Source organism: Idiotropiscis lumnitzeri, chromosome 8, assembly GCF_059441095.1.
Source record: "Idiotropiscis lumnitzeri isolate Australia: NSW breed Sydney's pygmy pipehorse chromosome 8, RoL_Ilum_1.0, whole genome shotgun sequence".
Lineage (NCBI taxonomy): Eukaryota > Metazoa > Chordata > Actinopteri > Syngnathiformes > Syngnathidae > Idiotropiscis > Idiotropiscis lumnitzeri.
The window spans coordinates 8,904,143-8,924,757 of NC_142398.1; the positions used below are offsets into that span (position 1 = coordinate 8,904,143).

Here is a 20,615-nt window from a genome sequence, read left to right on the forward strand (position 1 = left end):
TGTGGCATGCCGATCACACGTTGAACTCGAGACCAGTTTGTGTGCGCTATAGCGTCCCCTCCCACCTTCCTTTAATACTGCACGTTATCGACCTAACCAGTACTTGAATCATATTTGTGCATTTTCTTCACAGTCAATTTTAGTAAATAAAATGCTATATTTTATGGTCTTATATAGGTGAAAGATGAGTTGAAGTAAAAAGTAGCGTTTATTAATTTTTCACCCCAAAGTGGCCATTTATTTAAAGAGTAAATTTGAGTACTGAATGTTTCCTCGCGAGGCCTCGCCCATGCCCCCCCCCCCCCCCCCTTCCCTCCCTCTCTACCCGAGCTCTTCCTCCTCATCCAACCCCTTCGGCAGCTCTAATCTCCCGGGCTCGTCAGTGTGTAGCACCGCCGAGCACCATGACGACACCGGCGCTCCGCTAACTGGGCATCCGCTTTCCACGGTACCATTCCGCGGGAGGGGGGGAACCGCTGTCCGCCACTAGCTCCATCGCATGACCGTCACGAAGGTGAGTACTCCTCCTCCGCTGTGGGACGGGCGGCAAGACGACATGTTGGCCGGTGTTAGTAAGCACTTTCGCCTCCAACATCCGTGACACGTGCACCTGCTAACTTTTAATGCAGCACGTTTTGTTCATGGCACACCAAATATGAAGACACGTTATTTCAAGCAGCATAAATAATTTAAGAAGACAAAACAACAAATGTCTGGTGGCCAGCTATCTATTTTCTGTTTTAAACTGCGAACCATTGACTTAAAGCATATTTAATGCAGGGGCGTGATTTATCTTGAGGGCCTTTCATCCATATACTACACTGGCATAAGTTTTATTTTCACCAAAACACTTGACTGATACAGTTGTTGAAATCCTTCTTAGGAATTCTCTAACATGGGGTGATTCTCGGTAAATTGCAGTTCACTGTGTTGCATATTTTTAACAGAATTTCAATCCCACGTGAACGAAAGAGAAGCAGGGGTGTGCAAAGCTTGAGGTCGATGGGGGCAGGGATCCCCAGGCATCCACTTGAGGGTGTGGGGGGGTCATCCACAGGTAATTGTACCTTTTGCCATCTTGTTGAGGAGTAGTTAATTGTCCTGTCTCTCCGCATCTGTATCTACCTAAAAAAGTAAACAAAACTTTTTCAAAACTTATCTATGATTATGCAAATCAGCGGGGCTGAACCCGCAAGTGTGCGGGGATGACTGTACAGTATTTGAGGTAAAAATGGGCCACAATGGGTTCTAAAATTTGACAGAGGGGCCGAACCAGGAGCAGATGGATGGAGTGTTTTGGTAACCTCACCTCATCGGAGGAAAAAATATATATATTCAATTTTAAATGAAAGTGAACAAAAGCATTACAACAATATATATGTCTTTGAAAAACCACATTATTTACAAAATAAAACATTAACAAGGTTTATTCATTTAATTTTTTTCAAGTTCGGCGGGCCAGATTAAAACGTTTAATGGGCCGCATGTGGCCCCCGGGCCGTAGTTTTCCCACGCCTGCTTTAGATGATACTATGAAAGCTACAACGACTAGGCTTTCTGATTGATATGATAACCACTGACTGAAGAAGAAATGACCAACTCTATTATACAATTTATATATTTTCTGATGCATTTGTCTACACATTTCTTTGATAATTGCCTGAAATTGGTCTGTGTTAATTTTAAAATACCATTTTGACATGAAAAGTTGTTTGTTTACATTTGAAGGACTGCTTTGCTCGCCTAGCTTATACTGACGATGTGTTCATGACATCCATTCTCTCCTCCCCGCAGGGGTGGTGTTGTTTTCAGTGAGACCACCAGTCGGGTAGATACTCAGGGGTCCGCATTGTGCGCTCTTGTCTTGCGCCCACATAAACAACTTAAAGACAAAAGAGCAAGCGGTGTGAGCGTGTAATGACCTGACGCTAATTTTGCATCTAGTAGCGGGAGGAGCTGGGTTGCTTGCGCACACGTGTGCTCTGTTTTGGCCCATTTGAAATATGTTGCTAACCAAAACAGCAGCACTATCCGTTTTATTCAACTTTATTATAGCGGTATCTTGGCTTAAGGGTTAGTCAGTGTTCGGCCTCGTAACTGGTTTCCACGTAAAAGCCCAAGACGGGTAAATTCTGTCCTTTGTTTCAGCTTAAATGCGATAATTGACAAGATTTTCCCAAAAATGACATGAATACAGTGCACCAAACATTTTGAAAGTCAAATCGTCGTAGACGAAATTGAGTTATGTGTGTGTGTGTGTGTGTGTGTTATGTTCATAAGTCAAGTTAATGTGTCTCATTGAACCAAATGGTAATGCAATTAATTCATTTCCGCCTAAGTTATAAGTAACTTTTTTTAAAATAAATATAATGCAATATATAAATAGGTGTAACACACTATTATAAAGAATTAAAACACTTTTTAAAAAAATAACAATTTTGTCTGTTAACTTTAACTAAGGAGAGAAGAAAAAAGGGAGTACTACAGCTTCTGCATTGAAAAAGTCTTCTTTGATAATAACATGGAGAAATTTAGATTTGTGTTTTTTTTTTTAAATTCTTATTATTTTATATGTGTTTATTTTCTAATTCGTTGGTTGATTTTGGCATACTATTTTGCTGGATCTTCTTCCGAATGTGGTTAAACATATTCCGCTTTCACACTGCCTGTTAAGTCAAAAGATGGACGGTTGAGTTAAGGACCAAAGACCGCTGAACGCAAAGACTTCTGTTACGGCTCCGAAGCACCAATTTTGGCGAATCTCTGCGCAAAAGACTAACCTTTCGGCCAACTCCAGCATCAGTTTGAACATGTTTGGCAAACACTGTTCGATTATCCCTGAGTCAGGAATTTTTTTTAAAGCCCAGACATGTCTCGTTGCAATAAATGAGTCAAAGGGGTTTTGCCACCCTGGGCTAACAACAAACTGTGTTGCAGTGTGTGGAGGTGCAGGTGGTGTGTCAGGAACCAACAAAAGCTGGACTTCTCCCAACCGGAGAGGACATAATGAATCAATACTTTCAAACGGTGAAATGAGCAGCCGAATTATAGCGCGTGCTTTCATGTGGACTTGTAAAAGTTGATACAAGTTGGCGTGTTGTGTGACAGGCTGTTAACACATACCTGACATTCTCACACTTTGTACGAGCGATGACTCATGTCGTTAGCTATGTAACGAAAACTCACCAGTATAGACGCCCCCCCCAGCCAAAACGTTACACGTTCCATCTTGAACTGTAAAGTGTACTTTTTTAAGCATTTAAAGCAGCGGTTTGGTGAACAATTTAGCGGTTTAGTGAACAATTTATCAAAATCAAAGAAGCTTTAATATATTTAACGCCATGCTCAGTTTATGGTCGCGCTAAACTTAAAACAAAGAGAATGTATTTACAACCGACCGATTTAATACGGCAATATTAAATTTTTATTTTAAAGGCAAAAATTGGCAAATAATCATCCGATGCATGTGGGCAAGGAGCATTGCTATTTTCCGTTACTGAGAACACACCACAAACTTTTTTGTTTTGGTGGGGGGCTGGACAAAATGAATGAAAATGCAATCAATTTCATCTGGGAAAATTGATTTAATGAATTGAGGCACGAGCTTGGTCACTGTCTAGGCATGTCACCCAGAATAAAAATGTTTTACCTTTTGTCATTGTATGTTTTATTTGGATCCTGTTCACATTTTTTGATGGCAAAAAATGGCATCGCCAGGCTCCATTTCGACCAACGTACGACCTTAGTTGAGCAGTGGTCTGCCACATCTCGTCTTAATCGTCACCACTGCTCATGACGTGAGGTCGCTCATGACATGACAGCTGTGCGAGTGCATTTGCGGATTATCTGATGCAACTCCCACGTGGCCCACACAACCAGAGGATTAACCCCCCCCCCAAAAAAAAATAAAAAGAAGAAAATGCATGTGTGTGGATTAGTTCTACGTCACCCATTGGGGTTTGGGTTTTGTTTTTTGTGTTTTTTTTTGGTTCTTTTTGAAAAGGGCACAATAATCAGATCTGATCCTCGGACATTGAGCAATGGCGGACTAAATTTGTTTTGTTGTGTGTCCTTTTGATGTCATGTTTTCCAAAACATTTGCGTGATTAATTGTTTTGTTGCAGCAGAGTCAAAAACATTGTCAAGAAAACCGACAAAAATCAACAATTTCCCTTAGTTATTTTTTGCTTTAGCACTAACTTAATCAGAAAATGTTTATAAAAATGCAATAAATATTTTCTTTGTGGAGATGTGTAATTTATATAAGGGATGCAAATTTTTTTTTTTTTGGTTTCTATTTTTCACCTTAGAGAAATTGGATATTTAATTTAAAATGTAGTTAAATAAAATGAATTAATAAACAATAACAACATGCTATATATGATATGACTAAAATATAACAATTGATCAGTCACATTTGGTCACATAAAATACAGCAGTTGCTCGATTTAAAAAAAAGAAAATTGAACACAGTACAGCGATTAAAATGTGTCAACTGTAGGGTATTTAAAACAAAAAAATAAATAAATTCATATTCAGATTCAGGCTCAGAGTGCCACTATTTGTATTATTTCTAATTAGGAAATCCTAACACAAAGTCTTAGCAGGCAGGTCAAACATCTTCTTCAAAATAATTATTTGATTATAGCAATTAAAATTATCCATCATGGACCCTTCCCATTTCAATAAAGTCCTCCAAAGACCACACCAACTTTATAAAAAATGCAATTGAATAAATATTTAATTATTAGGCCTATATATGATGAGAATTTAACTCTATTGTCCTACTTATTATTATTTATTTAAACCTTACCTGCTGTATAACAGCAGATGGGTCATCGGAGTGTGATTCATTATTCATAAGAAGAAAAACAAAGATTGGCTGTCGTTTGTGTTTGTCCGCCACATTGATTCCAGAAAAGTTGCCCAAATGTCATGTTTTCTTGCGTGACAAATGTATGTTGTGTTCTCCTTTAGATCTCATGGAGCTCGTTTTGTTTATTTTCGACGACAAGTTTCATGTATTGGCAAAGTGGTAAAGAATCACTGCTCGGCTAATGCTAGCAAAGTACGTGTGGCTGCTAGCTAGTGATTTGGCTCAAAAGTGTGAAAAAAAGAAGTTATAAGAAAATATTTTGTCAAAAAATATTTTTTATCTTGATAGCACAAACTTTGAATCATTTATTTTCTTTTAGTTCAATTTTGAATTTGCTTTCTTTTTTGTTTTTCTTTTTTTATGTACCATGAATAATGATGACAAGGCATTTGAGTTAAAAAATGAAAGTGAAATCTAAAGCAGTATTAAACAGATACAGAAAAAATGGAGTCAGGAAAAAGGGAGATTTAAGTAAAGGAAGTAAGGATGCAAAATAAAAGTGTAGTTGGAAGGCAAAGGCAGAAAAGTTGGTTTAAGCGAAGGAAGGATGGAAGTAAGGATCCAAGAATAAAAAGCAAAGGCAGGAAGGAAGGCTGGCAGAAAAGCAGTTTTCAGAGATGGAAGGATGCTCAAATGAAGAAAAAACAAGCGTCATAAGGAAAAGAAGGAAGATATAAAAGATTGAAGGCAGAAAGAAGCTCAAAGTGAAGGAAGGTTGGATGTAAGAATGCAAGAATAAAAGCGTCCGAAGTAATGTAGGAGGGAATGAACGAAGAAAATTCGGTTTAAGGCAAAGGTCATAAGCTGTAAGGATACATGATTTAAAAGAAATCTAAGTAAAAAGAAACGGAAGGATGTGAGATTGCATGAATAAAAAGCAGTTGTGAAGAAAGGAAGGTATGAAGAATTGGAAAGTACGTTGAAGCTAGGAAGGAAGGATAGGGAAGGAGAAGCAGGAAAGAGGTCTGAAGGGAATCTAAAAAAAAATTCAAAATAATGTATATCCTGACTCCCCCCCCCCTCTCAAAAGCCAAGGTGGTCAAGTCCTTTCTCAAACGGCCCGATCCAGCCTGTTAAAGATGTGTCCAACCTCCAACAACCCTGGATTCAAATAATCAGGTTCGTTATCAGACTTCTGCAAAGCTTGCTAATCAGCTCATCATTTAAATCAGGTGTGTTGGAAAGAGGGAGGCATCTGAGACAGGTTGGGTTAGGGGCTCTCGAGGACCGGACTTTGATACTCCTGCTGTATAAAGGACAAAGAGTAGATCTCCAAGTGCTATTAGCGCAGCTGCTAGCCGGCGTTTCCTGTGCGCGGCGTATCGCAAGACATTAATGCGTTTAGCTGATGGAGGAGATCTGATTAGCGGTCTGTGTGTGTTGTTTACCAACGAGGCTCAACGCAGTGTAAAGACCAGCCAAGATAATCTCCTCAGCCCCCCCACCCTTGAGCCGCAGAAAGTGAAACTCACCTTGACGACTGTCGCTATGGTTAGCCTATGGCTGGCTCTATGTACTCGCGGATGCTTGTAATGGGGAATTGGTTAGCACGTCTGCCTCAAACTATACTACCACACTACTGTCTGACGTCTCTTCATACACAAACTGTTTATCGTGGCGCTTTTGATCCAATTTTTGTTGTTTGCCCATTTCGCGAGTTGGTTCATCACACACACAAGGCCAATTCGTGGGCCGGACTAAAATCAATCTCTGATCTTTGTTATTCAAACCCTTTTCTAAAATTTGTCACTACCCCCCTCCCAAAGATGGGCATCCGGAGGGGCGGACCATTCTGGCCCCAGGACGGAGTGCCCAGCCCTGGAAATGGGCGTCTTACAAAAACAGCAAAACCTCGAAACATCCTGTTCCGTTTTTCTGGCATGTAGTCATCCAAAAAATGCTCGACTTTATTCATGGACAAAACCAACTGCTAGTTTCCTATGATGTTGATCCAGTAAACTGTTAGCTGCTAACACGTTAGCCATGCGGTGAGATCATCCCTCGTACGTGTTAAGGTATTCATGGGAGCCAGTGGAATGGACCGCGCTGCACGGGCACGTCAAGCGTACGTAACTGGCAAGGCGGGCGGGGGTAGTGGTGAGATCAGGCTGACATGCTGTACTTTAGCTGTCAAAATGATGAAATAGAGCCTTTTATTTCAAGTCTGCAATTCCTTGGCGAGCAAGTGGATGACTGCGTTCGTACAGTGGCGTCACATCTAGGGAAACTGTTCAACTTAATGTGTTGGAGGCTCATTGTTCTGTTCCCGCCCCCCGGCTCCTGGATCCAAAATATCGTCCTCTGTGAACTGGGAATCAGCTCACTAATGTGCTTCAAGATTAAAAATGGCACAGTTCTGTTGTATTACATCATAAAGAAGTAGCTGACACACATTTTCCCCATTTCTTTCTGTATCAACCGAAATATGTAATATAATCTACACGACACTGTGAGATGATTGTTTTGTTTTTTTAAGACATTGCCAGCAAACTGCATTTCCCTTCATTTGGATAAGTGTTAAATTGTTAAGTGCTTGTGTGTGTTTGCGTGAGTGGGGGCTAATAGACTTTAAAGACAGGGCAAAAGCTAGCAAGTACAAGGAGAGATGCTCTGTCATCAAAACATTTTCTGGACTAATAGCTGGATACAACACAAGAGCTAGTTAAGCTAATAGCCAGCTCGCTTCTGTGAAAAACACAAGAGCTAGTTAGCTAGCTCGGTTCTGTGAGAACCTGAGCGCTTGTCTTGTGATGCTGACCTTCCGACGGCCTGCCGTTGTCACTTGTGATTAGCGGTCTGGCTCTATTTTGACTGGAAAACACCTGCTTGCGTTGCCTTTGTTGCAGTCTACGTTAGGGCTGGGCGATAGCCTATGGCCTAAAATTATTTCAAAAATTAGAAGGGAGGTAATTCTGAATGGTTTGTATAGCCCTTTGGAGAAGCTAAATTGGAAATCAAAGACAACAAAAAGCCTCATATATGATGTCACTTTGAAAGCATTTATTGTGTAATATTATTATTGTGTATCTCAAAAGTCAAGATTAAAACTCAGCAGTCGTGAAAAAAAGTCATATTTTTTTAATTTCATTGGGAATGACGCAAGATGTTTAGCTGTTAGTTTTTATTCTGAAGCCGAGGGCACCGTTCTCAAAGAGAGCATAAAAAAAGTTCCAGAAAAAAAATCCATGTGAATTCAATCCAACGAGAAACACAATTACTTTAAAAATCGACAAAAGCTTTTTTCCTTTCTTTTTTTTTTCTTTTTCATTTTATTGGGTAATTCATAGAGAATGACATAAGAACGTGAATTAAATGGATGGCCTCGACCATTTGCATTTCGGCGCTGCTCAGTCAAAACACGAAACTCTGCTACTCTCCTGATTTCCATTTTTAGTTTAACAGATTAAGATTTTTGTTGTTTGCTTTTTTTCTAAAATATTTTTAGAAGAGTTTGTTTATATTCTGATTGTATTGCCTTGATATTGGGACTTGATTACATAACAAATTACAACTAATTTCACATAGTTCAATACAATACAACTTTTTCCTTGTGATATTGCTTTATTGTCACAATATTATGACGTTAGTTAATACACATTTTGAAATAAAACATCTTTAAGACCGAACAAATGGTGATTTTTTTTTTCGTTCAAGTGTTTGTCTTGAGTGACCGTTGGACTTTGTCGTTTGCAAAGCATTATGGGTTGCAGCATGTGTATTTTCCAATAATTTACATGTAATCCATATTCAGATTTTGACTTGATCTACGTGGTTGAGTTGAGCGTAACAGCTATTGATCAGCCCCCCCCTGCGCTCCTCCCTTGTTTGACCGTGTTGAAGGCCACTTCATTTGTCAGTTTTGCGCTGTGCACGTATGGACCAATCAGCTGGCGTTCTGTGCTCTCTGGTCTGATGGCCTCTTGTGTAACCTTTGGCTTTGAGTGGCGTTCTTGTGGACTGGCGAGTGTCCGTTTAGCACTCTGCAAAGACACGTTTGGGGACACTCAGGAACTAGTCGTATAGTACAATGAGGAAGAGAAATATGATTCTTGAAATTACATCTTTTTATTCCCTCAATACTCAGAGTTAATTTTTGTTATGATTCTAACCTCATTATATTACGACATAAGGTGTTTGTCCGTAGACTTTGTTTTGAAAATATTGCGATTTAATTCCTTTAATATTACTTCTTTCCCCTGGCATTAAACTTATTCCCATATTCTGACTTAATTATCATAAGAACAAGTTTGTACCTGTTGTATTACGACTTTGTTCCTGTAGTATTATGGCCTTATTCCTACAGTGTTACAACTATATTGTAAAAACTTTATTCCCATATCATTACAAATAAATTCCTTTACTTTATTATCATAGTACCGTCGTATTATAACATTATTCTCTTTGCATTACAACATTATTTCTGTAGTAGTACGACTTTATTCTTGTAATATTACGAGTACAATTGCATAGTATTGCGACAGTATTCCGGTAGAATTTTGAATCTCTTTCAGTATTATTTCGATGGCATTCCGATAACATTGTGACTTTATTATAAAAAGATTGTGAGCCTTCATGTCCTGCCTCTCTCTCGCTCTCTATCTCTTTCTCTCTCTCTTGCTCTCTCTCTCTCTCTCTCTCTCTCTCTCCCTTGCTCTCTCTCAAAGGGAGTGTACATACTCCTCTTCCCTGTGCTTGTTCACACACGCATTTTCCATTACGGCGAGTGTGTGTAAATGCAGCGTCGGTGTTGGATGTAGTTGTGAAAAAGTCAATGTTCCTTCTTCCCCGTGCCGATCCGCTTTGCCCTGGAGACATAACAGATCGTCCCGCAAGGACCCCTTCCTGCTGATCCCCCCAGCCCCACGGTCCCCCTCCTCCGGCCAGGGTGAGTGTCATTCTCCTCCCGAGCGAGTGCTTTCATGTCCTGGCGTGACAGGTCACTGTGTGGAATTTGGCGTTAGCTTATTGATGTTTTCACTCTACCGGCTGCTGAGTCCACAGCTGCGCTTTTTCCCCTGGAGTAAAACTCCTGACGGGCTTGGGCAAGATGAAACCTAATTGTGTGCTTCCAACTTGGGTTGTGTAGTCCTCAATACGGATCGCCGCAGGCACACTTTGTCATTGCCTCCTCCTGAAGTTGACGCTGACTCTGTCCACAACGATGGAAATGACATCACCTGAGGTCTTGTGCCTATACGGTCCATGGCTTGGATTGGGACAATTTATAAAGATTGGACCTTTTCATTGGGGCAGCACCATGCCATCGTGGTCAGCACATCTCGGTCGCTTGTATAAAGTTCTTGGTTTAAATCTCAGCTGCAATTTTTATGTTCTTGCATACTCCAGCTTCGGCCCACATTCCAAATAATGCAAATCAAATGATTTGGTTCCTTGGATTTGGACGTATTCTGTTAGATTGACTGTTTAATTGGGGCAGTATGGTAGGCTAGTGGTTAACATGTTGGCCCTCTTTAAAAAGGTAAACATTTTGTAATAACAAAATTAAATGGAACATAAAGAATTTAAAAAGTTTGTGCCCCGTGATTTAACCTTGCAATTCAATTCATAGTTGTGCTACTTTTGGTATCCCCGTCTTGGCCACTGGGGGCAGTACAATACAGTGATGCAGACTTTTTGTTCTACTACCACTGTCAGTGATTCGGTTTTCTAATGTGTCTTTTTTACGTGCCTGTCTCTGTTTATTCTGTCTGTCTCAATGCATTGCTTCTAAAACTGCAATTCTCGAGGCTAACCATTACCATGTCAACTCCGTTGTCAGCATTAAATTAAGTGGACTTTCTTCTACTACTATTGGTGACTCCGTAAAATGCTGCAGTACTGTGTTAGTCGTTTTTCATCGAGGATAAAGTATATATATGCCTGCGAATATTGTATAAAAGTTTTAAAACTGCCACTATGGATGCTCATTGCTAGCATGCCAATGTTATTTTGCATTGCTTGTTGGAATCAAGCAAGCACGGCCTTTGTTCAGGCGTGTGCGGTTGTTATGTTTCGTTTGACAATAAACCAACTGGGAGTGCCATTAAACAGCTTGAAACCTTGCACATAGCATCCACACATAATGTATGTTGCGCTAAACCACAAAAACACCTTCCTCCATTCTCCACTGCTTCATTGCATAATTTCAAAAGACTCACAGAATTCAGGACGCCTTGGTATTACTAACAAGCTCCAAAGGTTCCCAACCTTTTCAGAATTCTTCGTTATCATTGGCTGACTAGTTAGCACGATGGCCTCACAGTGCAGAGGTGCAGGGTTCGATTCCGGCTCCGGCCTTCCTGTGTGGAGTTTTCATGTTCTCCCCGTGCTTGCGTGGAATCCGCCAGGTACTCCGGTTTCCTCCCACAGTCCAAAAACATGCATGCGATGAGCTGGCAACCAGTCCGGGCTGTACCCCTCCTACTGCCCGAAGATAGCTGGGATATGCTCCTACACACTCGCGACCCTCGTGAGAAGAAGCAGCTCCGATAATGGATGCAAGCGAATGAGACAAGTTTCCCATCTTTACCTTTCTGAATTCAAACTCTTCAGCTCATTCAAAACATCTTTTCACATTCCAGTAATTCCCACATTCCGTAAATTCCATTCTTTTCACAGTAAAATTCCCAAATGTTCACAATACAGTTTCACATTTACCTCCTGCTTTAACATTTTTTTCAAACCATTCCAACTTCAAACTATTCAACCCATAAATCATCTTTGGAACTTTTCCTGGTCTCAAAATGACAATATTTTCGCAATCAAATTCCAAAATAAGAGGGTCACTGTCGACCTATGTCCAAATAAATGTCACCATTTTCGTTACAAATCAATGTTACTAGCAATTCCCTCCGTGGGTTTGTTATTTTTTTTAATTATTTAGCATGTTGAAATTGGTTTGAAACTGCATACAATGTTGAAAAACAAACAAAAAAAAGAGATTACTTGCTGAGGATATTTATCTCCTCATTCAACATCTCTTGACCGATTCAAACTATAACAACTTTTTTACATCCACCAGATTTAGTCAATTCCATAGATTTCATTTCACCTCTTTGACATTCACATCAAATTTCAATGAAAATGTCATTCTCTTTGTTTTTTGTTTACATTCCACTTTCACTTGACATGTTTTAAACACTTCTACAGATGTTTTTTTCCCAATCTGCACTTGAGTAATCCGTTCCAGACTGCCACTATCCTAAAACACGACGTCTGCCAATCACGCTGCTCGCACCTCGCCCTCCGCACTCACTCCTGTATGTGTTAATCATTACATCTCTCGATGTGTTCTCTTGAGCCGCCCGCTTGTAAAATGGGCTTATCTGATCATGGAGAAAGGTGGACGCCACCAGTTATTCATTTATGACCAAATGCCTTTTGAAAAGTGCAAAACAGTTACAACTGGAAGCTTCTGTCAAAACGCAAATTGGGAAGTTTTATTTATTCTCACTGATTGACACCAAAGTTATTGTTAATGAAAACTAATGAAGTAACAAACTAAAATTGAAAAAAATAGTTTTGTTGATGAGATAAAACAAAATGCTTTTTAAAACAACAAAACTAATTGTAACATCTCACGTTCCCAACGAAAGCTAACTTTAATAACAGCCAAAAAAATTGAATCGAAAATGTATTTAGAACAGTACTGCTGTACATCTGTAGCGCCAGAAAAAGGAAGCCCAGTTGTTTCACAAATGTAGTTTATGACACAATATTGGTACTCAGTGACCTTTTTTTAAACTTAATTGTCCATATATCATAATAACTAAAACAAATACTAAAACTAATTAGAACTCAACTAAAACAAAGCATTTAAAAAAAAATTAACAAACTTGCTTTAAAAGTAATTTCAAACCAAGTGTATTAAAAAAAGTAAAAACAAAATAAAAACTGCAACGAAAAATCCCAAACTATTAGAACCCAGATGTGCTTCAACATTGTAACAGAAAGTCTAACTTCACACCCAATTATGCGTCTGTGCTGCTGTACAAAAAAGGACGCAAATATGCGAGGCCGACCTGCTGGAAATGTACCGCGTCGTTCCGTTTATCCAGAATAGCGATGCTGAACAATCACGGAAAATTACCCAGTCGACTTCGGCAAAATATGAAAAAGTGGGGAAATCGCTTACTTATATTCCCTCATACCCTTTGAAGCATCTGGTGGATTAGCTTGTCTGTTATCCTATTACAAAAGGTTAAAACTCCCGCTGGTTTTTGTAGGATCACGTCTCGACCAATGACCTTCAGGTGACCTTGACACAGATACGATTTTTTTTTTGCCCCCGTCGTCCAAACATCTTTCCGTACAGTAGGTGAGACTGTCATCCGCATACGACATCACAAAGATTCAATCAATATTGTGGATATACCGTAGTTTAACCCTTGTGCCCTCCTCAGGACATTTTGTTCCTATTTTGTTTGGAAATATTGTTTTTCGTGACATTTTTACCTAATACGAAATTTTGATGTATTTTGCATCTTTTGGCCACCCACTGGACAAAAATTGAACAAGCAAATAAAGTAAATGTGAAAATTGTCAAATTGGGTAGAAAAGACTAACAATGTCAAACACCACCGCTTTTTCATCGATACGAAAGGCTGCCATTGCCGAATGTATGATAAGTGGTATAAAAGCGACAGAACGCCACTCAACATGCATGAATATATTCCATTACCTGAGCTGCTTCTCCTCACGTGGGCGTGTTGGAGCCTGTCCCAGCTATCTTCGGGCAGTAGGTGGGGTACACCGTAAATTGGTTGTCAGCCAATCGCAGGGCACACAAAGACAAACGAGCATTCACACTCACAATCAAAACTAGGGAAATTTTGAATATGGGAGGAAATCGGAGCACCCAGAGAAAAACCGCCTTCCCGCATAATTTTACGCATTTTTACCTCTGAATGAACAAACGACATCAGTTGCATTCAATGAATGGGACTGAGCCCCGCACTTTAAATATGTCCCCATCTTTTTTACCTTTTTCTCACGCGTGTCCTCTTTGTATAACAACCTCCGTCTTACTTAACAGACATTGACACATAATGAGTGAGGAGCCTTGAGACACGATGCAGGTGTGCAATATATGTTTTTTTGTGTAAATGTATTTTTTTCACATTGGTGTCCAATTAGTCGTAGATTTTGAGGCAGGGACGATTAGCTCATGTACATTCCTCGTGTGCAGGGGATTTGACATAGACACAAGGTGAAAGGACAAAAGAGGAAGTTGTCTTTTTGGATTAAAGGCTGCACAAGGTCACCGTCGTTTGGATTGGGAGTGCTGGCCGACAATTGGATTTGAGTTATTGATGTGGGTTAGCAGATTGTAAGCATGCAATGTGTAGCACTGCAGCGCCCGATTCAGCGCTGTGTTGACATCGCATGTAAACTTTGAACTCCCCGCGACTGTTTGGCCAAGAGAGGAGTGGCTGCCTGTGTTCTAGATTATGACTTGCTTTAAATGCGGTATGCTATGCTCTATATACTGCAGCATTAAACTCCAGTCCGTAGACGCAGATGTGCTGTACACTCCTTTTCTTCTTCGCTCTCTGAGCCAGGCGTGGTCAAAACAGACTGGTATAAATGAATACACCAAGGCTTATTTTTGGTCTTTTTTGATCAGCAAGGAGCTGCGTGTAAAAATAGCCACCTTGGTGTTTTTCGTCATCCGAGCTGCCCGCCCACTGCTGCGACTGCTTGATGCCCGCTTCTTTTGCATCATTACAACCTGCTTTTTAATACACCGTCTTGAAATGTATCTTGAAATTGCTCTCTACTGTGTTCTGAGGTTTGAATGGAAAATAGGGTCTGTTTGTTAACATAAATGCAAACATTTGAAAAATGCTCAGTATCGTCCGTAAAAGAGGACATTATCCTATTAATGTTTTCGGAAGGCAGCTCGGTGAGTGAGTTGTTAGCACATCTGCCTCACAGTGCAGAGGTGCAGAGTTCGATCCCGGGCTCCGGCCTTACTGTGTGGAGTTTGATTGCGGATGGTTGTTTGTCTTTGCGTGCCCTGCGATTGGCTGGCAACCATTTCAGAGAAGCGGGTTGGTTTAGGGACAATGTGTACAAATGCTCCAGATTTTTTGTCATCACGGTTTCTCCTAGTGGTGCAGCGGATTGGATTGCTGATTTTGAGCCATGAATCGGGCCTCCTGCCAGATTTTTTTTTTTATCTTAAGAAAACATTTCATTCATGATTTAATGAGCAAAATTGTTTTATAAAATAAATGAAGACCACACAAAGCAGAAACTAATGAAACAAACAAGAAAATTCTTTGGTCGACTTAATACCCCCTTTCTGTGAGGGTATCGCTTCCACAGAACTGTAACACCCCAAACAAATTGATGGATTGACTGCTTGAATAATTATCCCTGTCCCGTGTCAGTGCCGTTTATTCTCAACACTGTCATAGAAAAAGTCTGGAAATGTATGCATTGACTTCCTCCCCATTTTCTGTATCATAATAATAGGGAACAGCGTCGCATGAGGAAAAAAAATCGGGAAACTTGTCGGGTCACATTTCCTCCCTTTCTGCGTGTGTCTAGGAAAGTGGTTCTCAAATGAGGGTACGCATACCCCTGGGGTACTTAAAGGTACTCCAGGGGGTATGCGAGCTTTTAAATAAAACAAACGTGCAAAAATCCTTTCAAAATAATTATTGAATTAATTAAATGTTTCAGGAAAATATAAGGTCACAAAACGAATCATATTTTCCATAGGTTATTCAATTTCATTTTTTTTAAAAAACCCCAAATGAGAATGGTTCGACGTAACTAGTCACGTACCACCTCCCGTTCCCTGTCAAGCACTTGAATAGGCAAATGTTTGTTTGTTTGTTTTCTCAAAGTACAACAATGCATCACACGAGTGGAAAACATTGCCTGGTTGGCTCATTTGCAATAAAAAATTTCCGTCCACAGTGCTGTCTCATGGACACGTTCATCAGCTGCAGCACTTGTCTCTTTGTCCAATCCCATGCTTATATGGAGCTAAAAACCATTCCCAACACCCTCCTTTTCTTCATTTTGTCAGTCAACGCTACAAAGCCCTCAAAAGCGTTGGAATGGCCGATTAATGTGATGCCAGTTGTACGCCGGGACGTGCCAAGAAGCGTCTTGGCGCTCTCCCTTGGCAGCGTCTCAGTATAAAGACCTGGCTGCTCGTGGATCGACCCAAATGCTGCCAGGGATTATCGCACGTAGCTCCGTGTAAACAAACCTCTGTCAGGGCACGCTTTGGTGACGCATTCGCAAAAGGAGTGGAGTCACTAGCGCTGATTGACCCTTGGCCATATTCAAATAATGGTGTTGTTTTTTTTATTATTGTGAGGCGGAGCAGGTGGCGTCTTTTTAGAGGAGATGACTTACTTAGCTCCACAAAAGAATGCGTGGAACAAAGTCCAGTATGTTGATACTCACGTTCAGGCATGGATCTTAATAAAACGATCACTCCATTTGATTCAGTAGCTGGTAACGGCCAGGATCGCTTTTACCTGCGAGGCTTAACGAATCTTGTCAGTATTGAAGGAAGACATTCCAGCTTCTCAGTGGCGGCCCGAGGGCGAAAAAAGAGAGAGGAGAGTGTAAACTGAGACGTGGTGCGTCATTATTCTCATTCTTACTTTTTGTGGCACTCTTAATTCGATCTGAAAGTATCACCTTTAACTTTATCTAGAGTAACGCTTCTGCACCACTTGATTTGTCGTCTTTGTAGGAACTCCTTGCGCTTCATTTGATTTATTGGCCTATTTCCTGGTATTTCTTCTCACCATCTTGACACTGTGCTGGGAAATAGAGTAGTAGTCCTGCTGCAAAGTTTTTGTCCTGGCTCTTGGGATGTCTTCCAAACTGAAGACACGCCCTTGAAGGTGCAGCTTGTGGGCCTGTTGCTGGATTGCCCTGCAACTCTTCTGTTGCACTGGCCTGCTGTTATCCCTTCCACACACTTGATGCTGTACTGGAAGGAAAGGAAGTAGGTTGTGGTTTTACTGCTTGCTTGATGCAATCCTGGCATTAACACCTCACAGACTTGTATCTCCTCCACACCAGAATGGTTGACCCAGGGGCAGATTATGGTCTTGTTGCTGGGTTGTTGCGCCCTTCACCTCATAGACCACCGCCCGGCATACTGTACTATCTGCTGGTACCCGACGCTGTTTACTGCCCTTCTTTCCACCCCGACTGATATCTCTTCCATCCGCTTCACGCTCTGCTGAGAGGAAATCGAGCAGATCGCAGTCTTGCAGGTTTTTGGCCTCCATTGACCACCTCCAAGCATCCCCACCTGTCTCCTGGCAACTCCTCTTTGTTCTTGACACTGTACTGCAAGACAAAACAATGGTGGTCCTGTTGCTGCGTTCTTGCCTTCCTTTGACCCCCCTTCTGGTGTAGTCGCCTGTCTCTTGGTATCTCCTCCACTACTTATCACTCTGCTATGACCATCACTTGATGCAGTGGCTTGTTTCCTGGTATCTCTTGTCCACTCAATATTGTACTGGCAGATAAAGGAACAGATTATGGATCTTCTCGGTTGATGCCCTCCTGTGCCCCCACTGCACCTCTACTGGTGATCTAGCCTGTCTCCAGATGTCATCACCATGCTCTCTGTACAAAACAGCTTCGTGGTAATGCTACAGATAATGATATTTACAAAAAGTGGGAGTGTGTATTACTAGTTATGCTACTTCACTGTCGAAATGACCGATGTGGATAGTAAACCAATAAATCCAGTGGTGACTTTAGGCAACTGTAGGTTACTGGATGTTCTGAATGTTTTGCAGGTCACTTGCTTTTAAGTCAGGAAGTCATCGATTGACATCACCGGAAGGTGACTTGAAGGCAGTTGTATGTTTTGACAGGTTTCTCACTGTCACGACTTGAGTTTCCATGTAAGCAGCTGCTCAGTCTCAACGTCTTGTCGGTCAAGCTTCTCCACCCTTTATACATAAGTAATGAGCATGCAGAAGGCAGGCAGGCAGGCAGAGTAGCCAAGCAGACATTCTGGCTGGCTAGCCTTGGTCCCAGTGGACCAGACTCGCTTATCTTGCACCATAATGACATATGCATCGACTATCTGGAGGGGGACTCAGTTCACTCAAAAAAGCTGGACCGCTGTTCTCGGAAATGGCTCGTCATTAGTTGCGTTTGAACGCCTAACCCTTGCCTGGCCGATTGAAACAGTAGAAAAACAAAAATTGTCACATGAAAAATTAATTAAAGAGGATGTAGGTGAAGGTTGCACAAGTTCTGATGTTTGATGATGAGACAAATCTGAAAACCGGCAAAGTGATGCTTTCCATTCAACTGTGCTTGAGTTATCAGACTGGATTGGAAAAATAATCATTGGATAGGGCGCGGTTTGGGAATAAGAGTTAACTTCTTTTGGGGAAGAGTAGTTGTCTCGCATCCCAGAGGTTGGGGGTTCGATCCCCGGACAGTGTGTCGAAGTGTCCTTTAGCAAGATACCGAGCACTCGGTTGCTCCTGATGCTGCGTCATCGGTTAGGTAAATCCGGTAGCACTGCAAAGCGCTTTAAATTCCAAATGTACTACTACTACCACTGCTGCCACATCTTCTACTTCTACTATCTATGATGTATATTACTACTACTGGTACTCCGATTAGTACTTCTACTCCTATTGCTTATCCGAATACTGCAACTATTGTACTTTTTTTCATTTTGTCTGCTTTTGTTACTTCCACTTCCATTACTCCAATACCATTCCTATTATTCCTGTACCTACTCCGACTCCTTCTTCTTGTGTGTTCAAAATTGCAATTTGTTCTTTGTCAGAGACAATCTTTTGTTGTTCTTGTCCACAGAGCCTATAAATCGAACCTCTTTCTTTTTGTTGTCAGATGTCATGGCGTCCTCAGTACCGCAGCTCCAAGTTCCGGCATGTGTTCGGCAAGGCGCCCCCCAAAGAAAGCTGCTACGACGGCGTGCCCATCACGCGCAGCGTCCAGGACAACAACTTCTGTGCCGTCAACCCTCACTTCCTCGCTGTCATCACTGAGTGTGCAGGGGGTGGGGCCTTCCTGGTCCTCTCTGTCCATCATGTTAGTGTTCAAACCAAAACATGTCTTAGTGTGTAAACACACAAATGCTCACGCGCACACTCCACATGCATACATCATTATCCGACAGCCCATATTCTTTAAGTTATGTCTAATAATCATCGTACATTCAACTTAGATCAACTTTGCAGCTCGTACCTGCATTCTTGCCTTGTTTTTAAATCCTGATGCATCTTAAGTTGAAGGCAATACTGTGGCCTTAACATTGCTAGCTGTCAATTGCACATTTGCTCTACAAGTACTATGAATACAAAAATACTTTTGAACATGTTTACATATGCAAATGACAGTCAAGTAAAATTAAGAAAAAGAACTGGACTAAACAATACAAACAAACACTTGTAAGTTTTATTTTTTTATTTTTTTTATCCAAAACGCTTTGCTCCACTATTATGTTTAATTTTTAAAAGCACGACAATTTTGAAAGCACTGGAACAATACAGGATAACGTAACAAACTGGATTGTGGATTTGTTACCTGTTACGGTGGAGTGGAGGGATTGTTTGATTATGTAAATTTGAAGATCGCATTAAATATAGTCAGGCACAAAGCCTCGATGTAAACTTGTTGCCGTGGCACCGAAGTAGACCCCCAAGTCGCTAGAAATACTACTTCACATAGGTTGTCACACTTGACAGATTATTTGAACATATCTAACAGACTAGAGCAGCCAAAAATAAAATATAGCTAACCTGACTATGTGTGGTCAATGCATTTGACTTTTTTTCCCCCTCCCTTTATTGGTCGCACAGTAGAATCCAAGTATTACTTCTCGAACGGAGAGAGAGGTCAGAGTGAGCGTCAATTCTAAATGCACTTTATTAACACATTTTGAAGACAACACATGGAACATTTAGATCAGGGGTGAGCAAACTTTTTGATTGGCGGGCCACAATGGGTTCTAAAATTTGACAGAGGGGCCGAACCTGGAGCAGATGGGTGGAGTGTTTTGGCAACCTCACCTCATCTAAGAAAGAAAATACATTTAATTTGAAATGAAAGTGAACAAAAGCCTTACAACAATATATATGTCTTTGAAAAACCACAGTATTTAGAAAATAAAACATGAACAAGGCTTATTCATTTAATTTTTTTCAAGTTCAGCGGGCCGGATTAAAACGTTTAACGGGCCGCATGTGGCCCCCGGGCCGTAGTTTGCCATGGCTGATTTATAGGAAAATATTGAATTTAGAATTGAAAGGTTCAATGCCAACAGCCAGGGGTGGAAACTGAGTGGTATTTGGAAAGGGTAGAAGCTGCCACTGCTTGCCACCCTGTAAAAAAAATGACGTTTATTTTATTACTTTTTTTTTTTTTTTTAAACAATATATTTACTCTTCAGACTGGTAAAGTGGACCCTCACCATCCGCGAGTGTCGGGCCACAGGGGCAATGTGTTGGACATCAAGTGGAATCCCTTCGACGACTGCTGCATCGCTTCCTGCTCTGAGGATGCCACGGTTTGGAAACACGCATACTCATGCACACAGAATACGTGCCTTAGTGAGGCGGCATTCCCGTGAATATGAGGGAGTACAGGCAAGATAATTTCCCGGTGCCTCACAAAAGGCTTAAAGAGGAACCAGGAGTCATCCCACACATTCCTCAGGAACAAATCATCGCTTTACCTCCTCGGTTGTGACGTTTGCACCTCA

The 20,615-nt window shown here is 41.0% G+C and overlaps 1 protein-coding gene across 2 annotated transcripts in view; it reads left to right on the forward strand.

The window, feature by feature from the left end:
- The first annotated feature begins 339 nt into the window (after window positions 1–339).
- coro2aa (coronin 2Aa) overlaps window positions 340–20,615 on the forward strand; it is a 28,954-nt gene continuing 8,678 nt past the window's right edge. Inside the window, exons 1-3 of one of the 2 annotated variants that reach the window (XM_088303851.1) lie at window positions 340–514; window positions 18,743–18,943; window positions 20,304–20,420. In XM_088303851.1, the coding sequence (XP_088159977.1) occupies window positions 500–514; window positions 18,743–18,943; window positions 20,304–20,420 (333 nt within the window). In that variant the 5' untranslated portion in view covers window positions 340–499. Of the gene's footprint in view, window positions 515–9,552; window positions 9,762–18,742; window positions 18,944–20,303; window positions 20,421–20,615 lie in introns of those variants that run through there. The other variant, XM_088303852.1, reaches the window with a different exon arrangement.